This window comes from Anolis sagrei, chromosome 3 (assembly GCF_037176765.1).
Source record: "Anolis sagrei isolate rAnoSag1 chromosome 3, rAnoSag1.mat, whole genome shotgun sequence".
NCBI lineage: Eukaryota > Metazoa > Chordata > Lepidosauria > Squamata > Dactyloidae > Anolis > Anolis sagrei.
The window spans coordinates 110,062,208-110,085,608 of record NC_090023.1 but is presented as its reverse complement, the minus strand read 5'-3'; the positions used below and the strand labels follow the sequence as shown (position 1 = coordinate 110,085,608).

The following is a 23,401-nucleotide window of genomic DNA, read 5'->3' as shown; positions in this document are numbered from 1 at the left end:
AAGTAATAGTTAAGAACGGGGGTGAGACAACAGGAAGTGAGAAGAAATCTATCCTAGGAAGGGAAATTCACTCCTGAAAGAGTTATCATAGGGAAATGGTGTCTCCACTGAAGCTTTATCTCCAATCCTTGTTTCCACAAGCATTTTTTTTTTAAAAAAATCCAGTTATCACAGAGACAGAAAGTGAGAAGAAATCTTCTGAACAGAGACACAGACAGCCAAACAAACACCACAGGGATGTTTACTGTTCTCTATGCTTTCGAAGCTCTCTCTCTCTCTATATATGTGTGTATGTATATGATATGTATATATTTGGCTGGAGTTGCACTTTAAAAATTACCTTCTCCAACTTACATTCAAATTCAGCTTAAGAATAAACTTACTAAACCTATCTTGTTTGTAACTTGGGGACTGGGTGTAAATTTCCATTTTTATTTAGATTCTTCTTTCTCTTTTAGTCAAAATCCCTTCCTAGTGGCTGCATTTGGAGCATGCTCGCTTACGAGGCAGTGCAACCACCAAGCTTTTCAAAAATGCGGACGGTCTATGACAGCCTCTGATATGATTTTAGAAATTGGAGCAGCATTTAATAAACTCTTTGAAACATAAGACCAAAGCAGAAGAAAAGGAAGAACACAACACGGACAGCAGAAAAATTATAATACGATATCCATGCATAATGCACCCATTTTCAAGTGCTGTTAAGCAGCATTGGTAATCTAGGTAGTGTTTATTTTTTAAAAATAGAAAAATTGTAGATATTTTTTAAAGAGTTTGGAATACATTTTTTGGCTGAATAAGCTGTAGTTGCAGATGTTATAATATAATAAAACTAAATTGAAAGTCTTTCCTCTGTCCTATTTCACAAGTTATTGAGCAATAACAAAGTGTCTGCTAGCAGCAAAACATGCACTTGATATATGATAGAAAAATACATTGAAGTTCATAAACACCTATAAATTCTGTTTATAAATTACTGTTGAATTCAGTGTTGCTTGCTCTCTAATAATTCTGTTCAGGATTGTAATCCAAGTTTCACTGATTTCAGTGGAAGGAATGCTAATTCTACCCTTTTCCCTTAACCTTGAAATGAACAAGATTTGAAAGTACTTGACTTTGGCTGGATTCTGTCATAATATTCTTTCACCAGCTCACCACAATCCCTTGGTTTGTACCAAGTTCATCTCTATTTTGTTCCATTACCGGTTTTCAAACTCTGCACATTGTGTTGCTTTTGAAATATGCCATATTTGAGCAAGGACTGCATGCAAAATGGCCTCTGAGTCTTAGGTAGATGAGCACTGTTTTTGCTTTTTGTTTTGGGGGATAGAAAGGGAGGGATGGGCATCACTAGTCTTTATTTAAAACAGTGCTAAGAGGCTGTAAGACATGGCACGTGAACGTAGAATTAGCTGAATGTAGTAAAGCATCTACTAATCAGGGCTAATTTAGAATATGAAACCAAATAATTTGGAAGGAAGCTAGGCATAATTATGCAAAAGGTGTCGAGAGAGTTGTACAAAAAAGGAGGGAGGGGCTTTAGCAACAATTCATCCTAAGCAGCTCTTGTCACAGGACCCACATAGTTTTTGCACACAAATAACTGACAGGACATGCCCTTCATACTTCTATTCTACTGTAAAAATGTCACCTTTTGTTTGTTAGAATGATACACAAGTATGTAGATTTTTCAAAATCAATTATTGCCAGCATACAGTAATTGGAGAACAAAAGGTGAAAGGCTGCTCAGAACATATTGCAGGGCAAAGAAATGGTTTTCCATCATCGGGCCTCATTAGGACATCAATTCCCATAATCCCTGACTAGTGTGGCATTTAGCAATTCCAGGGACTAAAATATAGAAGGCCAAAAATTGATGATCATTGGAGCATTGATGATCATTGGAGCTCAGGAAAATGTATTCCTGATATAACAACACAGAGCAGATGTTCTGAAATTTTGGTTCTCAGGATGTATTGGGACTTCAGCTCCCATAATTCCTGTATGCTAACCATATTGGCTGGGGCTGCTGGGAATTGACGTCCAAACCATCTGGAAGAACAAAATGTTGAGAAAGCAGCTTTGTAACTAGTGGCAGCACAAGCATTCAAGATAGGTCAGTTGCTCCAATCTTCTGCAATTTTTCCTGATTGAGTAGATACATTAATTTTGTAGGATCTGTGCATTGTATTTTCACTTGAGAAAATCCCTTAATATTTTTTACAGACTGCAAAGGAAGATTATGACAAAATCCCCTTTATTTTTACTTGAATGATTTGCAGCTTGTCACTATTCATATTTACTCAGAAACAAGTTCCACTGAATTCACTGGGACTTGCTTCCAAATATGTATAGGGATATCTGCAGCCTTAGTCTACAATCTCTAGCTCAAAACTAGCATTCCCTTTGAAAAAAGGACAGGGTGTTGTTCTTGTTAGGGTTTGCTACCATATGCAGTAGCCAGACACCATTTAATATTACTTTCTTACTTGCAGCCAGGCAATCTTTTTGTATAAATTCAGTGTGCTTACTGCTAACATTTGGATGCACTGTAACTACTACCTCAGAACAATACTTTAGTTTCATTATTTCTTTTAATGTAATGTTTCATTCATTGTCTGTATCAGTGTTGAGCACACCAACTCAAACTAAGCAGAAAGGTACAGTCCATACCACTTGAGAATATTAACAGAAGATAGCTCTTCTCTGAGGAAAATTAGCACAGCCGCAAAAAGGGTGTTTATGCCCTACCTTTACTTTCAGCACTACAAACTGTGGTTGGTATGTATCTTTCCTTAAATGTTCACTTTGGCTCTAAAAAGAGCTTAGCAATATTTAAGTAAACTGTTTTTCTGATGCATGCTCAATTTAAAGTGGGGTTGTCAAATTTTTGGAAAGTCGCAGTAGTGCTCCAGAGCAATTCTTTTGTCTGCACAGGCACACGATTGCATATGTTGGAAAGGGAAATGCATTTTCCTCTCATGTCTACTTCTAGGTCTCCCTCTTCAGCCAATGCAAATATCTTCTTGCAAGCTGAAGAGAGGCCTGTATAGGGATATGGGATCTATAGCTAAAACAGTTTTCCCTAAATATCCTGCAGTACTGTCTGCATATGTGCCTGTCTTGTAAGTACAGGGAAAATGAAGGCCTGAACATAGAGCAGTTTGCTAGAGCTCTGTGTTTACTTGGGGGGTATAAGGATATTACTGGAAAATGTATTCCTCACTAAGAATCATTAGAAAATAGCTTAAAATATTATGATGGAGCGATCAGTTTCTAAAACTTAAGTAGAAAAATCTTAGTTATACTTGCAGGGAAACCAAATCTGATATTGAATTTTTCAAAGCAAATCCAAACAGTCAGTATAGAGTCAGTCATGCCTGTTTTTAATTGTATTACACCCATTGGAAACACATTGTTCACATTTTAAGAAAATAAAATATTGCAAATCACAAGTGCATTGTGTGTTTGTTCGGTGAACTAATAAGGACCTGACAAGTGAATCTTTCACCACAGAAATCAATAGGTTCCTGTTTCTCTTAAAACTATTCTATTTCTCTTTTCTAACTAAAGACATTTTAGAAATCTGAAACATTACACTTTTTCTTAGCAGCAGCTGTGAGCCATCAGTTTCCCCTCCCCATGTACCAGCGAATCAGAAGCATAATGCTGCAAGTAAAACACACAAACCCTTTCCTGCTTGTCTATCATGAAAGCAAATCTAAGTTTCCATTCTGTGCCACATGTAGAGTTGTTCAAGGTTATCTCATGCTGATAATGTTGAGCTAGAAGTCTACCAATACAATGGCACCCCAAACTATCACATGTGCCCCCCCCCCCCCCACAAAACAACCACACACATTGTAAGCAGTGCAACCTCCTTTCCCAGCATAACCATTTCCCTGTGGTTGGAGATCAAGGCGATGAGTGAGGATACATCTCAACTATTTTCCTGCAACTGGCATCTTTAGAGACCTGGAATTCTGGCAAACTTTGTACAGGTGACACCCTTGCAATGCATACAGCTACAAGAAAATATTTTATTTCATTGACTGCTACAGAATCTAAGATGCAGCCTGATTTTGGAGTTGCCGTTTCCGGGTGGCAGGGGTTGGGGGAGAGGTAGTTTCAATTTTTTAAAAGCTTTTTTTAAAGGTCTGGTTTCACGAAAATAATTTTACATGACACACTGAAGAAACTGTCTAAAATGGGATGTAAAGCTGCAGCAGATTGGGCAGCGACAGGATTATAACATTTCCCCCTTTGTGTCTTTGAAACAGGAAGTGGGAAGTCAATTTTAATCTATTACTGTTTTGATCATTGTTTTTCAATCTGGCAGTTGGGGGGAAATAGTTTAAATTGATAGATATAGTAATATATGTCAAAGAGGACAAAATATTGTATTTATAAATTGTATAATATTTATATTGCTGAATAAACAGATTTTTAAAAGATCCGGAGTTTCATCAGCACTTCCAATTTGACTGAAGTCATATTTTCTTTCCTCCCTATAAATCGACGACATCATCTCTGGAAGTTATTCATCTTGTCTGCTGGACTTTTTTGACCGATAGGTGTCTGATTCCTCAGTGATAGCCCATCAAGAGACATGAGTCTGTAACGCCAGTTCTGACCACCTTTAAAAAAAAACTCTTTTATCCCAAAAGGATTTTGCGATCTCAACGGCTTTCAACTGCACTGATTACCTAGTAATGGGCAATCCTTTTTCTCATGCGTGCTGTACAAAATCTATCACTCCCTCATCCATTTGAGGAAATATGCCTTTTTAGGGTCCTGTAAAGTATTTTTTGTGGATAAAGTAAAGGTAAAGGTTTCCCCTTGACATTAAGTCTAGTCGTGTCAGACTTGGGGGTAGTGCTCATCTCCATTTCGAAACCGAAGAGCTGGCATTGTCCGTAGACGCCTCCAAGGTCATGTGGCTAGCATGACTGCATGGAGCACCATTACCTTTCCACAGAAGCGGTCCTATTGATCTACTCACATTTGCATGTTTTCGAACTGCTAAGTTGGCAGAATCTGGGGCTAGCAGCAGGAGCTCACCCTGCTCTCCAAATTTGAACCACCGACCTTTCGGTCAGCAAGTTCAGCAGCTCAGCGGTTTAACCCACTACGCCACTGGAGGCACAAAGTATTTTGTGGATACTTTGCAGTAAAAAATAGCATTGAAATATTTTAGCCAATGGCGGACATTTACCTTATTGACATCACAATCACTTTCCTTTTGAAGGCAGCTTCATAATGCAATCTTTTTGACATTTTGAGGTGCACAACAGGATCAGGGATTGCATATAATGAAGTACAGCTTTGGTAACTACTTCTCTAAGAAACAAGGAAACCTTGCTCCCTAAATGTGGTTTTACACACTTGGAAAAGCACTTTGCCACTTTGCTTAGAAAACCAATAGAAATAGGGGGTTTTTAGCCCACGGTGAAACTTATGGCAGCAAAGCACATATTATATTTTTTCTAAAAGCCTACAAAACTCTACGATACCATCTATTGTAAGACACAGTCCATTTTAGGAGCCTCAATTTTGGTTTTTAAAACTGTCTTAAAATCGGTGAAATAGGGTAGCTCAAACCATGCCAGCTAACTCTTTTTCTGACAACACAGAAATAGCCAAGTTTGGAGAAGGGGTGGACTGCTTACTGGTATGTGAGGGGGTTTTTTGGGGGGGAGGGGGAGCATAAATATAGAGACATGAGATGTGTACATCTCCTAATAAAGGCCTTCAAGCCTTATGTTTTCCACAGGACTTCAATCCTGCTTTCTACTCTCCTTTCTACAGTCTTTTAAAGCTGTTTGGGGTTTTGCTGTTGTTGGGAGACAGGCAGGGTTCAGCAGTGCCCAATCTGCTGCAGCTTTACATCCCAAGCATTAAAAATTGCACTTTCAACCTCAAATTTTACTAGAGTTTGGCAGTTACAATTATGTAAGGTTTCTTTGTATGAGAGGAAAACCACAGTTAAAGGTATGGAACCTGTTCTTACAGAACATGGCTTCATTCATAGCCAGAAAACGGTATTTTGTTAGTAATGGAAAGGGTTGCTCTGACTCAAAGGTCTCTCAAGGATGTTTGAGTTTTTAACATTAGGAATTTTTTGGAGATCTGTTTGAGGCCAATCTGTAATGTTTAAAGTGACGGTATGAGGCCAGCTATTTTAAGCTTCTCAATACCCTTGAACCTGCGAGGGCTGAAAAGACGATATTGTAAAACATTTGTGTGACATAAGATTAACATTAGCCAGCCAAACTTTGCACTTCTTATAAAAGGATCTATGGCTGAGCATCCTGCCTCCCAGATGTTTCTTGTCACTTCAGAATAAATCTTTAAGATGTTCTGTTCTCAAATTTGCTTTTTAAGAGGCATGAACACTTCAGAGGCACATCAAAACTGCCACCCACCCCTATATGCATCATTTCCAGAGAACGTTGCAGACTACCATGGTGAAGATTAAAACCCACATATGCAACTCACCTTTTGTGTCACTAAAGCTAGCAATTATAATTTCATTATAAAATTGTGGTTACTTTTTTAAAAGAATGATTGAGATGAAACAGTTTAAATTTGGCCTGCAACAAAAGGAGCTTAGTATCTGGATCCAGGGAAGTCATGCTCCCCCTCTATTCTGCCTTATTCAGACCACACCTGGAATACTGTGTCCAATTCTTGGCACTGCAGTTGAAGGGAGATGTTGATAAGCTGGAATATGTCCAGAGAAGGGCGACTAAAATGATCAAGGGTCTGGAGAACAAGCCCTATGAGGAGCGGCTTAAAAGCTGGGCAGACATGATAGCCATGTATAAACATGTGAGGGGAAGTCATAAGGAGGAAGGAACAAGCTTGTTTTCTGCTGCCCAGGGACTAGGACGCGGAACAATGGTTGCAAACTACAGGAAAGGAGATTCCACCTGAACCTCCTGACTGTGAGAACTGTTTAGCAGTGGAACTCTCTGCCCTGGAGAGTGATGGGGGCTCCTTTTTTGGAGGCTTTTAAAAAGATGCTGGATGTCCACTTGTCAGGGGTGCTTTGAATGTGATTTTCCTGCTTCTTGACGGGGTTGGACTGGATGGCCCATGTAGTCTCTTCCAACAATATGATTCTATGATTAATGCAGGTGGTGAAGCACACAGGGCCACAGATTGTTCAAAAAGAAAGCTGGAAAAATAATAGCTGTAGATGAACAGATGTCTTATCTGTTCTCTATTCTGGCCATCCTGAACACAATTTTTTTTACCAAAAAACAGACAAAGCTTCTGGATTTCAATTTTTAAAGCAAAAATCAGAAGAAATGTTTAGGCTGCTTCAATATGAAGCCTAATAATTCAAGGAAGATTATTCTCTGTTTTAAAACACTCCATCTGTACACACATTAGCTGTTTTCCAGCTCTTTACTTGGTTCTCTGAGTTCCCATGTAGAAGTTGCGCTTCTATCCTGTGTACAAAACAAACAAACAAACGAGATTAAAACTTATATAGACAGTCGCCAAGTTACAAATATCCAACTTACAAACAACGAATAGTGAAGAATGGGGGTGAGACAACAGGAAGTGAGAGGGACTCTATCCTAGGAAGGGAAATTCACTCCTAAAAGAGTTATCATGGGGAAAAGGTGTTTCCGCCGAAGCTTTATCACCAATCCTTGTTTTCACAACAAGCCAATTTTTCAAAATCCAATTCTCACAAGGACAGAAAGTGAGGTAAAATCTTCTGAATAGAAGCACAGAAAGCAAAACAAACACAACAGATGGTATCCAAATCTTGTGTGTGTGTGTGTGTGTGACTGGAGTTACACTTAAAAATGTACCTGTTATGACTTACATACAAATTCAACTTAAGAACAAGCCTACAGGACCTATCTTGTTCATAACTTGGGCACTGCCTGTACATTTTTTAAACACACAATACAGGCACAAAATTCTGACAAATAAGCTCTTCTTTTCATCTGTTTCCTCTTGTTCCTGTATCTACCTAGAAGCTGTTTAGGCTGCATTGGTAGGGAGAGGGAGAGTGGTGAAGGAGTGAGAAAAACAAAGTTTCAGTATTAGGCTGCAGCTGTGTGTTTTCAGTAAAAAAAGAAATAAAGTAGTTGAGAAAGAGCCCACTGCTTCTTAAATTATGGGTCCCAACCCCAAATGGAGTCCCATAAGAGAAAATGGGGTTGTGACACATTTGGCAACAGTAAAAGTTTTCTGAATGTCGCCCAGTGTCTGTTTTAGACATTTATACAAATCCATTAGTGACAACATGCAGTATTTACAGTGGATTCTGCAGAAAATGCTTTGGTCGAGTTATCCATGGGTCAATATGAGTACTGCACCTTCAACTCTTTCAAAAAAGGAACCATCCGCTTCTCTGAGTAGAATGATGAAAGGCAAGAACTTTGTCTATCCTGGGAGAAACTAATGGAAGCAGTGACTCCTTTTACACTCCCTGCTGTGACACCACTTCTGGCCTTTTTGAAAGCCAAGATGGGAAGATGTCAGCAGTGGCTAAAGGCCCTGAGTCAGCACTGTTGCTTTCCCCTCCTCTCAGAAATACCCTTGACTTGCCCACAGGTCATATCAAAATCCACTATTTTGGTCCAAAACCTGCCATCAACTTATATACATGAGGTTAAGTTCAAAATAAGTATATATATTAATTCATTCTGAGGAAGGAAGAGAAGCTGAAAAAATGGTCTGAGTAATCTGAAGGTGAAGGGCCACAAAAATAAGCATGAGGAGTCACATTTTGCCCACGCCTTTACAAAAGATGCTTGCTTTACAAAAGAAGCTGGCTTTGATTAAAGTTTTGATCAAATGTGATAGTTTAGTGCAGACTCACAGTTTTCTCTATTCAGTTAGAATAGTTCAATGAATGCAAAAATGAAAGATCTGCCTGTTCACAGGATTGAGAAAAGGTAGCATCAAAGTCTGCCTCATCCAAACCTACAAGGGTGAATCAGAATATCCAGCAAGTAACGCCTAGTCAGAAGGGGAGACGAACCTTTATAATGATACCATACAGAGAAAGGTCTTGACGCAGGCCATCACATGCTTGCAGAAGGGTCTCTCTCTCCTTCAACAGTCTCTGTCTTTCCTCTTTCTGTCGCTGTTTTGCTTCTTTCAATGGGACAGCATGTTCAGTGGACATATCTCCAGTTGCCTCAGGTGCAGCAAGTGCAAAATTGCGTACTTTGGTTCGGAAGCTTACCAATTCGTCAATCACGCTGCTAAGAATGGCTGAATGTTTGTTTTCTGGAGTGACCTGCAAGTTATACAGCAGAAATCAAACCCAAATGCAATTCATGCAAAAACAGCGGCTTATACCCAGAAGGCTGGTTTGTATACTAGGCACACAAGGGAACAAGGGAACTAGAGCTCTCTTCAACTATAACAAAATCTTTCTGTGGAACAATGGGCACTGCAAATAACCTAGAACTTCCATTAAACTGTGGGTCCAGACCCAAATGAGGTCCCCTTAGCTCAATATTTGACAATATTAAAGATTTTCAAATACCATCTAGGCATTTACATAAATGTTAGCACAGTGTTTACAGGAGACTCTGCAGAAATGGCTTCAGCTGTACTCCACAAAAAGGAAAAACTGCCTGTTTAGCAAACCTTGCACCTGCTGATTTTCAGTAAATGACTGATTTTTTTTTAAAAAAAATATTTTATATACCTATATAACTAGGGTCACATAAACATTTATCAGGCAGATAGGTGTTGTGAGTGGAAAAGGTTTAAGAAGTCTTGATTTAGATAGAGCAGAAAAGGGAAGGCCATATAGGTACATGTTTTACTGAATGAATGAATTGTTTATTGTACTAGCCATAGGCCATGACATCATTAAAATACTAACTTTATAAACACTTTCCAATATAAACCTTAAAACATAACAAGAATTAAAACTAAAACAAGTTCTTTAAAATTATGAAAGCAGAAACATGACAATAACAGTGTCTGCTTTGTGTCATTCCAAACCGTTTCCATTTCTGACCCCCAGTATGGATTTTGCTACTTTGGCTCTGATCTTTTGGGCTGCGATTGCGAATGTGGCAACCTTTAGTCATGTAAATACTGTGTAAATCAGAGTTGGAAAAAGGGCTGCTCATGGGCTGTAGATGATCCCAGGGCCCCTTTTTGTGGCCTTTGAAGCCCCCCACACCCATCTATTCTACCCCAAGGCCCCAAACCCTGCGCAAACATTTGTTTCAATGAGCTCAATTTTCAAGCAATTTTGCCTGAAACCATGCAGAAAGCCTCCCAAATGTACAAACATGCATCCAAACACTCCAACCTACAAAAGCACCCCAGAAACCCTTTCTGCATGAAACACCTAGGTTTTAGTTTCCTCTGCAATCCCTCTCAAAATGGCAACAAGAAAAAAACTTCCTGTTACCATTTTCAAGGGGACAGCAGAAGAAAATTGCAAGTATTTGGGTTTGCTGTGGGGGTATTTTAGGGGTATTTGGCTCCTATCTCTCTCCAATAGTTGTCCACACATTTATTTATTTACAGTATTTATATTTCACCCTTCTCACTTCGCAGGGGACTCAGGGCAGATCACAATGCACATATACATGGCAAACATTCAATGCCATAGACACACAACATATATAGACAGACACACAGAGGCTATTTAACTTTCCAGCTTCATGAGGCTATGCTTCAAATTCCAGCCACCAGAAAAGCTGTCCACTTGTGACACCAATGGAGTACTTCCTCATTCTTTCGCATGCTGCTGGAGACTTTTATAGCATCATAAATTAGTTAAATTAGCCTCCCCGCATAAGCGGTATCTACATTTCCTACTTGACAGATGCAACTATCTTTTGCAAAAGTTGACAGTAAGCTAGACAAATGGTCGGGAGCTTACTCCAACCCAGGCTGGCTTCAAACTCATGACCTTTCGGTCAGTAGTGATTTTACTGCAGCTGACTCCCAACCAGCTGCGCCACAACCCAGTCCATGGTGTAGACAGGACCCTGGAAATTCCCCATAAGTTTTGCAAGCTAAAAGTTCAGGTTCAATCTGGAGGAGGAGGTGAGAGAACGATCTCAGATTTTTGTCACTGATCCAGGAGAAATACTTTCTGATGAGAAGAGAGACAGTGTTTGGCTGGGCAGAATAGCCTCCTATGTTTCTACACACTATTTGGAAACAAGGGCTCATGGGAGGATTCCTCCAAAGCACGAAGGGCCAGGCAATCTGTCTGTTTGAAGCCTGGAGTGTGCCTTCAGTCTGAACACACATTTACAGTAGCCCCTTACCTCTCCTTCAGAGAAGGTGATCCCAGCAGTGTTAAGAAATTCCACTATATAGGAAACAATGGCTCCAAACACCACGGCGCTTCGAGGAGATCCAGTTTCCTGCTTTCAAAGAGACACACAAACACATACAAAAGAGCTGATGTAACTGTAACAGTTCATGATGGTGACCAACGCCTCTCTGCACATGAACAAAAGATGAAAGGCAACCAATATCCGCTTGCAGAAAGCCGCTTTGCAGAAATCTCATTATCCGAAACCTTTCCTAAACCCTCTTCTTTTTTAAGAGCAAGAGACTCTTAACTGCAGTAATTGGCCACAAAGCTGTATCGCCAGAATGCTTTAAAAGCACAAGATATGTCCTGTATGCGAACAGAGTACGATGTAAGCTGCATTTCTGATGTGGATAGACAATATTTGGCACCGAAAGTGGCTTTCTTGAAACATTGTGTTTTCCCCCTCATAGCTCTCATTACTGCAAAGGGTAGGGGATGAATGAACGGTCCAATGAAAGGACAGCAAAGCTTCTGATCTTTTACTTTCTTTCCACACAACTTTTGCCAAATACACAGCTTTTAGGAGTTAGAACCAAGCCAGGATAGCTGAATAAATAGGCTGTGAAGGAGTACTTTACAGAGGGACAGCTGTCCTCCATTGATAAGATTCTGTTGACTTGCGTTCAAGGAGGGAATCTAGTCATGCATTCAAGGTTTAGAATTGGGAAATGCAGCATTCGCTTAAAGAACTTCACACATCTCTGGTTTTAATGGTTGCAAAGATAAAGCTAAATGTATATGGATCTTAGAAACTGGGGAAAGTGTGTGTACAGTTGCAAAAGGCTTTAGGCCTCCTTTGGCAAGGAGACTAGATTTTGCAATCTTGACTTTGCAAAAGAATAGCTTGGCTGAAGAAAGCAACCAAGCATCCATCATGAGATTTGTACAGTTTGTAGGGCTTCCATAATTCAGCTTTCCTCTAGCATGGAATACAAGCAACCTGGGTGAAGTATTATATATTATTATTTGTAATCCTGGTGGTAGTGAGGAGGGACAGAAAGAATGGCCCACGCGTAGTTATATAACGCAGCTCTGATTACATCAATGGACCTCATGCAAGATAAACTAGGAGTCAGAAAGAGGAGCGGTATCTCTGTGAGGATCACATTTCCAGGAAATCATTATAGCAGAAGGCAAGATATTGGAAATAATAATATAGCAGATTATGGGTTGCATACAAATAGATGTTGTAAGGTAACCTTACAACAGACAGCAATTTGATGCCATATACAGTAGAGTCTCGCTTATCCAACAGAAACGGACCAGCAGAACAATGGATAAGCAAATATGTTGGATAATAAGGAGGGATTAAGGAAAAGCCTATTAAATGTCAAATAATGTTATGATTTTACAAATTAAGCACAAAAACATCATGTTTTACAATAAATCAACAGAAAAAGCAGTTCAATACATGGTAACATTATGCAGTAATTACTGTATTTACGAATTTAGCACCAAAACATCAAAATGTATTGAAACAGCTGTGGATCTGGATGGGAGGCAGACTGCGTCGGATAATACAGAATGTTGGATGAGCGAAGGTTGGATAAGCAAGACTCTACTGTAACAATAAACAATTGCAATTAAAACCAAACAATTAAAATAAAAATTATTAAAAACAATCAAAATCACGCTGTAGAGAAATGTTTATTATAAAGTGTTTATTATACTGTGTTTAAACTGTATTTGTGGTTTACATTTGTTGCCATGGCCTAGCTGTGAGGGATAGGTTGCCATGATGACAAGACAAGGCAGAGGAGGTGGGCGGAGCTTAAGGAGAAAAAGGTTTGAAAGTGACAGTTAATTTTCAGTCAGGAGGATGAGACCCTGAGAGGAGGAGCAGAGTCAAGAAAGGACTCTGGGAAAGTAGTTCAGTCAGGAGGAAGAGACCCTGAGAAGAGGGCAGAGTCAGTTAGGGCTCTGTGTTGTGAAGTAGTGTAGATTCAGTTAGTTTTTAGTGTTTGTGAATATTTCTTCAGCAAGGGAGTTGAAGGGAAAACCTCGTTAGATTACTTTGAGGAAAAAGAATCTAACAGAGAGGGTTTTAGGATCGCCAGTAGTGGAAGATTGGAGATCAGTGGTTTGATCCGGTATAGGACCAAACAGTGTGAATATTCACAACAAGGAACGCTGAAATAATAAAGCATTTCACTGAAGAAGGAGTTTATAAGATTGTAACATCTAAAGCCTGAATGTATCTCGACCAAGCCATATTGTAACCATCAAGCATATGCCAAGCTCAACATCTCAATATTGCAACAATTACGCTTTGTTTAACAATAAACTTGTTCTCTTTGTATTTTAAACCTGCCTCCTCCATTGATTTTACTTCGGTGCATTCCACTCTACCAAAGTTACCTCACAACGCAAATAGGGATAAACAGAGACTTTAATACCAGCGTCTCTATACATATTGGTGGCAGTTTAATTTAATAGCAGTCTAGGAACTTCCTTACATTTTTGGTAATCCCATTTGGTGGGATTAACACCATGTCTTTTCATTTTATTGGTGGCATTGATACGTTCTTTACATTTTTGGTGGCATCTAGTGGGATTAACGCTTCTTCACAACGCCAATCAAAACCATAATCCAGAGCCGTTCCATTTGTCAAGCACATTGTTTTATAGTCACTTATTGCAGTGCTCCAACTACTTGTCAAAAAATTGGTTCCAGAGTCATGTCTTAAGTTTTTTTCCTGAAGGGCAGGAGAGAAGAGGCTGATCTGATCATAGTGTGTGAACACCTTATTCACTCAAACTGATCAGCCACAGCAGTAGAGATTTGGTTTATTCCGCTTTATCTTATAGTTAGACTAAAATAAAAAAAAATCATCCATCTAGAATATGTGATCTTGTAAGACTAACCCAGAAAACTGACAAGGATGTTGAAGCCATTTCTCTCACAGCATGTATTTCAGGAAGGTCAAAACTAGTTTTCAAAATACTAATTGGAATTTGGCCTCCGAGACAGTATTTGGCAGTTTCTGAATATCAGATCTCATTTCATAAATAAGGCAACACAGTTATTATGAATGGGACTTGAGGGGTAGATGGAAACACTAATGAACTAATGAACCAGAAGACATTCTTCCATGTCTTATATAAAAGACCCAGAAGATGCTCTGCAGCAACCAATTCCACTCTCTTGCTGCTCTATCCCTACATTTCAGCCAAATCTCTGCTTTTTTTGCCACCTCCCTAGCACATTTTATGCTATTCTGGAGATACACATTTACTAGGAGTGGCTGTAGCCTTCCTGAGCAGTGACTGTACATTGTCCATTCCCGCATATCAACAACAGCACATCTGTTGTTGTGTCATCTGGATGCAAACAAGAGAGCTGGACTTCCCAGCAGGTGTTCCCCAGTTTGTCCTTGATTGTTGGTGCTGGGCTTTGCCTAGGCTCCAGCAAACTGAGAGGTGAATAAAACTGAAGGTGGATGTTTGAGTTTCAAGTTCAAGAACCACCTGCTCCATCTGATCTCCCATCCTTCCTGCTGTTACTCCTCTCCCTGCCATCACGGGATCCACCAAGTGGCTCTCCATTTCTGAGTTCCATACAGGGTTTGCCTTTACAATGGAGTCAAAAAGCATAAAGATGAAGGAGGAGGCAAGGTGGGGGTATCTCGTTGCTTGTAACAAGTTCCAGCTGAATGTATGGACAGAGCTCGAATAGGCAAGCAACTGAGGGAAAGATTCAACATATCCACATAAAAAGCCACAGTTCCAGGTGAAGTGAGACAGTTCCAAGTGAATCACAGAATCATAGAATCATAGAGTTGGAAGAGACCTCATGGGCCATCCAGTCCAACCCCCTGCCAAGAAGCAGGAATATTGCATTCAAAGCACCCCTGACAGATGGCCATACAGCCTCTGATTAAAAGGTTCCAAAGAGGGAGCCTCCACCACACTCCAGGGCAAAGAGTTCCACTGCTGAACAGGTCTCACAGTCAGGAAGTTCTTCCTCATGTTCAGATGGAATCTCCTTTCTTGTAGTTTGAAGCCATTGCTCCACGTCCTAGTCTCCAGGGAAACAGAAAACAAGCTTGCTCCCTCCTCCCTGTGACTTCCTCCCACATATTTATACATGGCTATCATATCTCCTCTCAGCCTTCTCTTCTTCAGGCTAAACATGCCCAGCTCCTTAAGCCGCTCCTCATAGGGCTTGTTCTCCAGACCCTTGATCATTTTAGTCGCCCTCCACCTTGTCGGCACATTCCACCTTTTCGACACATTCCACCTTGTCAATATCTCTGAAGTCTATTCTCACCTGAAAGCTGAGCACTTCAACTACACCAGAAGGTTAATGCTGGCCCCTCTTCAAACCCACCATAAAATAAACCCAAATTTGGTAGTGCTGCTAAAATGAGGAAGAGCAAATGTACACAAGTATTTGGAAGGTATATCACCTGACTCTTCGGGGATAAACAAAGACACAGACGGTCTAAATTATGAAGGGCAAAGCTGGCACAGAAGCATCATTTGGTAAGCATACTACAAATACAACAGAACAAGATTCTGAAGCAGAATAAGAGTATAGTTTTAGCTACTTGGAAAGGCAGTTTATATAAACCTCAGCCACGGGAGGTAATTTAATCTGCTCTTTTTTGATTTTCTATTCTTCTAAAGCAAATAATAAACTGATCTGTCAGTTCAAACGTGTAGACAACTGTGCTTTCTGATCTTTGTATCCTAATGGGTTACCTTAGTGACAACTTTAAGCTGTCTGTTGCCATGGTGAATGAGGTCCATAATTGCACCAACAGCCCTGGGGGTGTCAAAGTCATCCGCACAGGCGGCCCTTACGGTGGCTTTAGTGTGAGCAAGCCTTGGAGAAGAAGGAGAGGAACAGAACAACAGAGGCAAAAGATTAATTAAGGCACTAATGTTATAGGCATCAAAGGAGAAAGTTACACATATGCTTAAAACTGATCGGATCAAGCTTCAATAAAAGATAATATTCATTTGTAAACTTACTGCTAGGCAAAATGAAGCTCTGCCATTTGGTAACCAGGCATTTTTTTTTCATGCAAAGCTAATAACATTTGAAACTCATTTTACATATTCCTATAAAGATCCCTCTGGAGCTGCTGTTAGATGAACACAGAGTTAGCCATTTTTGAGAAAGCTTGTTCAATCATGGAAACTCACCATGTGATCTTGGGCAAGCCATGTTTCCTGTCTCAGAGGAAGGCAATAGCAAATCCCCTCTGAAATTATCGTGCCAAGAAAACCCTGTGAAAGGTTTGCCTTAAATTACTAAAAGTAAGAAATGATTTGGGGGCACAGAATAACAATGGCTCATGTCCAATGATGTCACCAAGGTTGTGCCAAGTCCACTGTGCCAGAGAATGAACATTTTTCAGACTGAACCAAGGGAAGTAACCACCAAAGTTCTTATTATGCAAATGGTCACAGAAGACATTCATATCACTAGACTTAGCCACCAGGACTAAGATACTCACATAGGAAATGTTTCCATTTATTTCAGTGGTTCTCAACCTGGGGGTCCACAGTTCTTTGGCCTACAACTCCCAGAAATCCCAGCTAGATTACCAGCTGTAAGGATTTCTGGGAGTTGAAAGCCAAAACATCCGGGGACCCACAGGTTGAGAACTACCGATTTATTTGAACAGGTCTGCTCTACCTCTGACTACCACCACTTTGATATGGCAGGGCTAAGGTGAGAGATGCTGGCTACTGTGGTGGAAATCCTTCCACTGGGTAGATTTGTCAGTGATAGGCAATTATCGTCTTCTATAAATGTTCTCAAGAGACAAGTCCTTGCTGACAGACTTTTCTTCTCTGCCGTCTTCGACAGCAAGATTAAGTTTGATCTCCCACTACATCTTGTACATGCCATTGCTTTAAAGTAACAACCAATCACCAATACTGAATTGCTTGTAAATTAGATCCTTTGCAAGTAATCAAGCTATATGTGCAATACACTATCATTGTAATTTAATTTTAACTGCATGTGAAATAGCATCCCTTTTAGTTACTTATATAATTATGCAATATGCAGACTCATTAAACAAAGAAGGAGAAACATGGTTTATATAGTTCAAGTGCTGGTTCAGGTGTTGTTATGGGTGCTAAGGTGGCAACAAGATGGATAGGAAGATAGTACCTGTGGCAGGGAGAGGAGAGAGATTTGGCACTAAAAGGAACTTTCAAACTTCTGACACCCACATTCTGTGCTCTTGTGTCCTAAATGCTCTGAGGGTCAAACTACATATGATGGCAGTAGGCTTCTATATTTAAATCCAGGTGTGGCTAGCCACATTTAGGGTGGGACATGGGAGATGGTAACATTCCCAGCATCTGTAGCTTACCACCACACCCCCTATCCAGTCTTGACCCTGTGAATGTGGCTAGGCCCTACCCTGATTCAAACAAATGGTAGGAAAAGATCTGGGTTAAGGACTAGAGTTGGGCCCCAATCATTGTTAACGAAAAGATCTATAGTTTTTGGAGGGACATTTTCATGTAATTTCCAAAAACAGAAAGGGGAAGAGAGAGACAAAAAGACCAATGAAACTAATTCAGAGTGACGATATTTTCAGAAAGAGTTAAGTCCTCAAAATACCGGAGGTAGGGGGATCTGTGGCGTCTTTTTCTCTCCCTGGCAGAAGAAGCCTCCTCCATTTTTTCTTGGAAAGCTATCTCTTCCTCCAGAGAGGGCCCTGGGAACTTGCTTTCCCAGTGGCACTAGCATAGGGCAGTCACTGAAAGTTCCTCTCGAAGCATGATGGGAATTGAAATTTTTCTCTGTGTGTGTTCTCTCAGCCAATTAAAAGCCAGGTGGTGTCCATCCTCTGATTGGCTGAGAATGGACACAACAATGACTACAATTCCAAGAGCACTCTCTTGCAGTTTGTCTTATTTTAAAAAATGTTATGCTTAAAACTTAAAATAATTCTAAAAAATCAGTTGATTGGTGAATTGTTTTGAAACTTGGCAGGCCTGCAGTTGTAAATGGAGTCTACAACTGAGGTAGGCTTCATGCAGATAGGTCTTAAAATGGTTGAGGATTAAGCCTTTAAAATTTCCCATTGTAGCCAGTGAGCTGAATCTCTGCCGAATGAAATGGAAAACACCTCTCCTCTTTTGGGTAATTTTCTGGTAAATAATAAAAGGGGTCAGACAAAAACGGACCCGAAAACGGTATGCCTTTTGGCCCGAATGCACATGATTTAATAGGATGGAACAGATTTTCCTACCATTTGTTTGAATCAGGGTAGGACCTTGCCACATTCACAGGGTCACAGAACTTAACTTCACTCGCTGAAGTTAAGTCCCTATGTTTTGTTGCATGGACCAGACGTAAAAATGCAGGCATGAATGAGTGAGTTATTTATATCTTGTGGATAGATCCCACAATGTACATTTCAAGAAATAAGAGAAATCTCGCCTTTCTGGAAGTGGAAGTAGGACCTGATCTCGCTCATAACTGCAAAATGGGAATCTCTACCAGGATAGAGACTGACAGTTCTACCACAGCAGATATGTCATTCGTTAGCAAACAAGCTAACTGCGAATTATTGGAGGCTAAAGTAATCGTTAAATGTGGACGACATAAACATTATTGGAGATAATATATTATTTTACATTCAAGAAAGGTCAATCTATTCCTGAGGAATATGAGAGATTTATGTGTTACTGGGAGAAAAATTGTACACTATCAGAAGCTGACATCCAAGGGAATATGGCTGTCTTTTAATAGGATGGAACAGATTTTGATTCATGAGCCCACCATGAATCAATAAAAATGATATATGATTACTTCATGATATGCCTGGATTCCCTCCATAAATCATTAAAACAAAAAACAGTTTGGGCTAATTAACAATCAAGAAGACAACTCAAATAAATAAAAATAAGGAGAATATAACATTTTAAATGTGGTCACAGAGCTGCATGCTTTTTGCTAGCATTGAAAAGGGATTTTTTTTTTTTGCAAAGACATGTCTAGGATTTGTGTATTATCAGTTAGAACAGATGTAGGGTTCACTATGGTCTCAGGTCTTGAAATGCATTCCCAGAAGATATGTGTATTCGGCAAACCTTGGAAAATCATTGCTAACATATCTATTCTAGACCAGAACTATACCAACAGGACACAGAAATGCTAAAATGTACCCTCTATGGGAGGAAAATATATTCCGGGGGGGGGGGGGGGACACTTGCCTGCACGTATTGCTTCATTTGCCAGGCCAGTTAGCTTTAATTTTTAGGCTTTTAAAAAAGAAATACAAGGGATTTTTTTTTCAAAAGTAATGGCATCTGATCACTTGAGTGTCTAAAAGAAGTTACTCCTGCATTGAGTCGCCTGTTTGGGCTGAAAAATGCGGTATAGAAATAAAGCAAATAAATAAAATAAATAAATCCTGTTAGCTGCATGGATACACCAAGCAAACCACACACATAAAATGATAAAATCAACCATCACACCCACCTTTCCCACAGTATGTCTTCTCTAATGTCTTCACAGAGAAATTGTCCTTTCATATAGGCGTCCACACTGCTCAGAAAGGAATAGATTATATGAAGGATGCTCTTTGCATCATTCATGTGGTCATCACTGTATTCTATACCTTAAATGCACACAGATATATATCTTTAGTTACATAAGGTAACACTAAACCTTCAACAAAAGCAAATCACCCCGAAACAAATCTTGCCAAGAAAACCCCGTGATAAGTTCACTTTAGGGTCGCCATAAGTGAGAAAATGACTTGAAGGCACACAGTAACAAATATTAAACAGAAACGATGCTTACATAAAAGTGAAACTGTGTTCACCACATTTCTGCTCTGGTCATTTCTGGATGAGGAATATGAATAAAGAAAATGGAACAAGTGGTTGTGTGGCTGGGCAAGAGTCCCATTTCACAAAGGAACCCCCAAAACACTAGTACTGTAGTTGTTTGTTCTTCCTAATGTTATACAATGCCAACTGGGATAGACAGAAGAGACACCATATCTGAACCTAGCATTGAGACTGCTAAAGATTAGATCTTCTTCTGTATGATACTATTCTTCAGTATTTCCCCAGTTCTTGTACAAGTTTCCTTCCCATTTTAAATAGCATTACCAGAGTGAAAGCTAGAAAGGGCTCCTACACTTTTAATTGTTATGTAGAAGAGGGAAATTCAACAGCTATTACATATTACCTGGTTGCTTAATGAACATCTGGTAGAATTATCTCCTCTATATAACCATTAGATACATGAACACTCTCCAGCTTTCAATATGACAACTCCATTCTATTATTATTTACTGGAAGGAACCATTTAAGCTGAATTATACCAGCATTTCTGCCCCTACCTTTTGGCTCTGATGCCATCCACCACTAGATTGCATCTTCCCAAAATTACTCTGAAATTGAGTACATTTCTCTATCTAAAAGAGGTTGTCCATCCTTGAGAGGAGATTGTGAAGAATTGCTCCGCGGGTTACAAAATAGCATTTGCTAGGCAGGTTTTGGTCTGATCCAGAAAGACATGGATCACCTAATTTTTATTTAATATGGCTTCAGATATTACATATGGACTTTCTTCGGATATACAAAAAGTATTGAACACAGTGATTCTAGTTTTAAAATGCATCCTGTGGAAGACTGGAGGTCCTCTTAATCTGGTGTACTGAGTAGAAGCTGATGGAAAGTGAATCAAAAAAGTTTCTTTCTCGACAAAAGCAAAGATCTCTTCAGGTGATTCACAAAATGCAGATCTTCTCAAAACGGACTGTGCATATAAATAGTCGTTTTTTTTATAAAAAAAAAAAACAATTTTCCCCCAAAATAAAGATATATTTTCTAAAAATCCTAGTATAATATAGGTCACTTTTGTTGGACTTTGGCTGAGAAGTATCCTTACTAACTTACTTGTGCAATCCATCATTGTCTGCGTATGATGGTCTTCCAAGTGTAGTGTCTTGGCGGTGGGTACGTAGGTGACTGTGGGGCCCTATTCCTGACCAGCATGTTCTTCCACAGTGAGGGCATTGGTTTCCAAGATGAAGGCAGTCCCGGTTAGGGTTGGCTTGACGTGCCTTCTTCTTACCACGCTTCTCCCTTTCTCCCTCCATTCGTGCCTCTTCAAATTCCAAAGAACTGCTGGTCACAGCTGACCTCCAGTTAGAGCGCTCAAGGGCCAAGGCTTCCGAGTTCTCGATGTCTATGCCAGTTTTTAATATTGGCTTTGAGCCCATCTTTAAATCTCTTTTCCTGTCCACCAACATTCTGTTTTCCATTCTTGAGTTGGGAGTAAAGTAACTGCTTTGGGAGACAGAGATCGGGCATTCAGACAATGTGGCCAGTCCAGCGGAGTAGATGCCGGAGGAGTATCACTTCAACGTTGGTGGTCTTTGCTTTTTTGAGCGTGCTGACATGTGTCTGCCTGTTTTCCCAAAAGATTTGCAGGATTTTTCTGAGACGACACTGATGGAATTGTTCTAGGAGTTGGGTGTGAACATCTGTAAACAGTCCACGTTTCACAGGCGTATAGCAATGCCCCCTCAAAAGTATCCACTTCACTAGGTAACTTGCTGGGTGAACTGCCCATTTGTTTGTTTGTTTGGCTGTCTCTCTCACGTCTACAAACACATACACACATTGCCCCTTAAAATACTTCACAGAGATACTGCAAAAATATAACAGATCTTTCCACCTAGTCACAGTTATCCCAGGGCTAAATGTAAAGATTTATTTTTAAAAAAATCAAAATGTACTCAGGTTACCTCCAAAATTACATTTCCTCCCCACAAAAAAACTCCATCTGAAACAAAAACAGCCATTTCGTGGCTACTCAACAGATGAAGATACATGTGTCTTCCAATGATACCATGAACAATAAGTCACAAAGTCCCATATCTAAGTCACAAAAAAATTATTTACCTGCCCTATATTTGCTCCGCAAACAAAGCATTCTAAACTGATCAGATGAAAACTCCTTCAAGAAATCCTAAAAGAGAAAGAAGAAATCAATGCTAACTCTTGTCCTACTACCAATGATGACACAATCAATAAGAACATCAGTGGCAGCATGAAAAGCCCTCAAGAATCCTACGTTTCACATTAAAAGGTAGCATGTCTCCAATTCTTCATTGGGGAGGGAAACCAAAACTCCCAGAGATAATTTATTTGCAGGTCTATGACTGTAAGGCAGTCATGGGCAAACTTTGGCCCTCCAGGGGTTTTGGACTTCAACCCCCACAATTTCTAACAGCCAGTAAGCTGACTCGGATTTCTGGAGTGAAGTCAAAAACACCTGGAGAGCCGAAGTTTGCCCATCCCTGCTGTAACGGGTTTGGGGCAGAGCTCTTGATTTCCAATGGAAGAATTCTCTAACAAATTATACCCAATCTTTCTACATTCCTTAACACTCCCCATTATTTTCATGTTATAGACTTATTCCTAATGCTTTTTACTGATTGCCTTTGTAACCACAGATTTTACGAAAAATATTGGTACATTGATAAGGAATTTTGAGTCACTCAGAAATAAATGAAGCAAGCTTCTAGTTCTCATGGCTGCAGAAACATCTGCATTTAGAAGCTACAACATGGATAAATATGCAGAGGGTTCATATGTGATTTATATACTCCCGTTGTCTCACATCTGTTATCCTTGAATTCAGAAACACTTTATAATTTTTATTATAATGTTTAATTATGTGGTAAAGGTTTGTGATGTGTCATATTTTGTTTATTTAAGTTGTTAATGTTGATAAATCTTTTGTTCTTTTAAGGATTAATTATTATAAGTTTTATACTGGGATTGTTATTATTTATTGTTTTTGAGTTTATCTGTTATTTGTGTTATTGGCACTGAATGTTTGGCTCTTTGATTGGAAACTGCCCTGAGTCCCCCAGGGGAGATAGGGCGGGTTATAAATAAAGTATTATTATTTTTATCATAAGATTACACAGTCCAACAGAAAAAAAACTTTGTGTCTTGGTTTTTAGGCCTGTCCTTGGGGTTCTTTGGTGTGCTGATTCAGAACATTGCATTGGATAGACTGCATCAGCTCTAGTTTGTTAGATATGGTCATCATTACTTTCTATG

The 23,401-nt window shown here is 39.6% G+C and overlaps 2 protein-coding genes across 10 annotated transcripts in view; one reads left to right on the top strand and one right to left on the bottom strand.

Moving 5' to 3' along the window:
* Positions 1-3,455, top strand: part of NAXD (NAD(P)HX dehydratase) — a 35,049-nt gene extending 31,594 nt beyond the window's left edge. For all 5 annotated transcript variants that reach the window (XM_060769597.2, XM_067466852.1, XM_060769596.2 and 2 more), the window contains one exon: positions 459-3,455. In XM_060769597.2, coding sequence (XP_060625580.2) covers positions 459-609 — 151 coding nt within the window. In that variant the 3' untranslated portion in view covers positions 610-3,455. The remainder of the gene's footprint in view (positions 1-458) is intronic.
* Positions 3,366-23,401, bottom strand: part of CARS2 (cysteinyl-tRNA synthetase 2, mitochondrial) — a 48,419-nt gene continuing 28,383 nt past the window's right edge. For 4 of the 5 annotated variants that reach the window (XM_060769601.2, XM_060769603.2, XM_060769602.2 and 1 more), the window contains 6 exons: positions 22,232-22,298; positions 19,791-19,929; positions 16,037-16,160; positions 11,280-11,381; positions 9,011-9,271; positions 3,366-7,457 (listed from right to left, as the gene is read on the bottom strand). In XM_060769601.2, coding sequence (XP_060625584.2) covers positions 7,395-7,457; positions 9,011-9,271; positions 11,280-11,381; positions 16,037-16,160; positions 19,791-19,929; positions 22,232-22,298 — 756 coding nt within the window. In that variant the 3' untranslated portion in view covers positions 3,366-7,394. The remainder of the gene's footprint in view (positions 7,458-9,010; positions 9,272-11,279; positions 11,382-16,036; positions 16,161-19,790; positions 19,930-22,231; positions 22,299-23,401) is intronic. The other variant, XM_060769600.2, reaches the window with a different exon arrangement.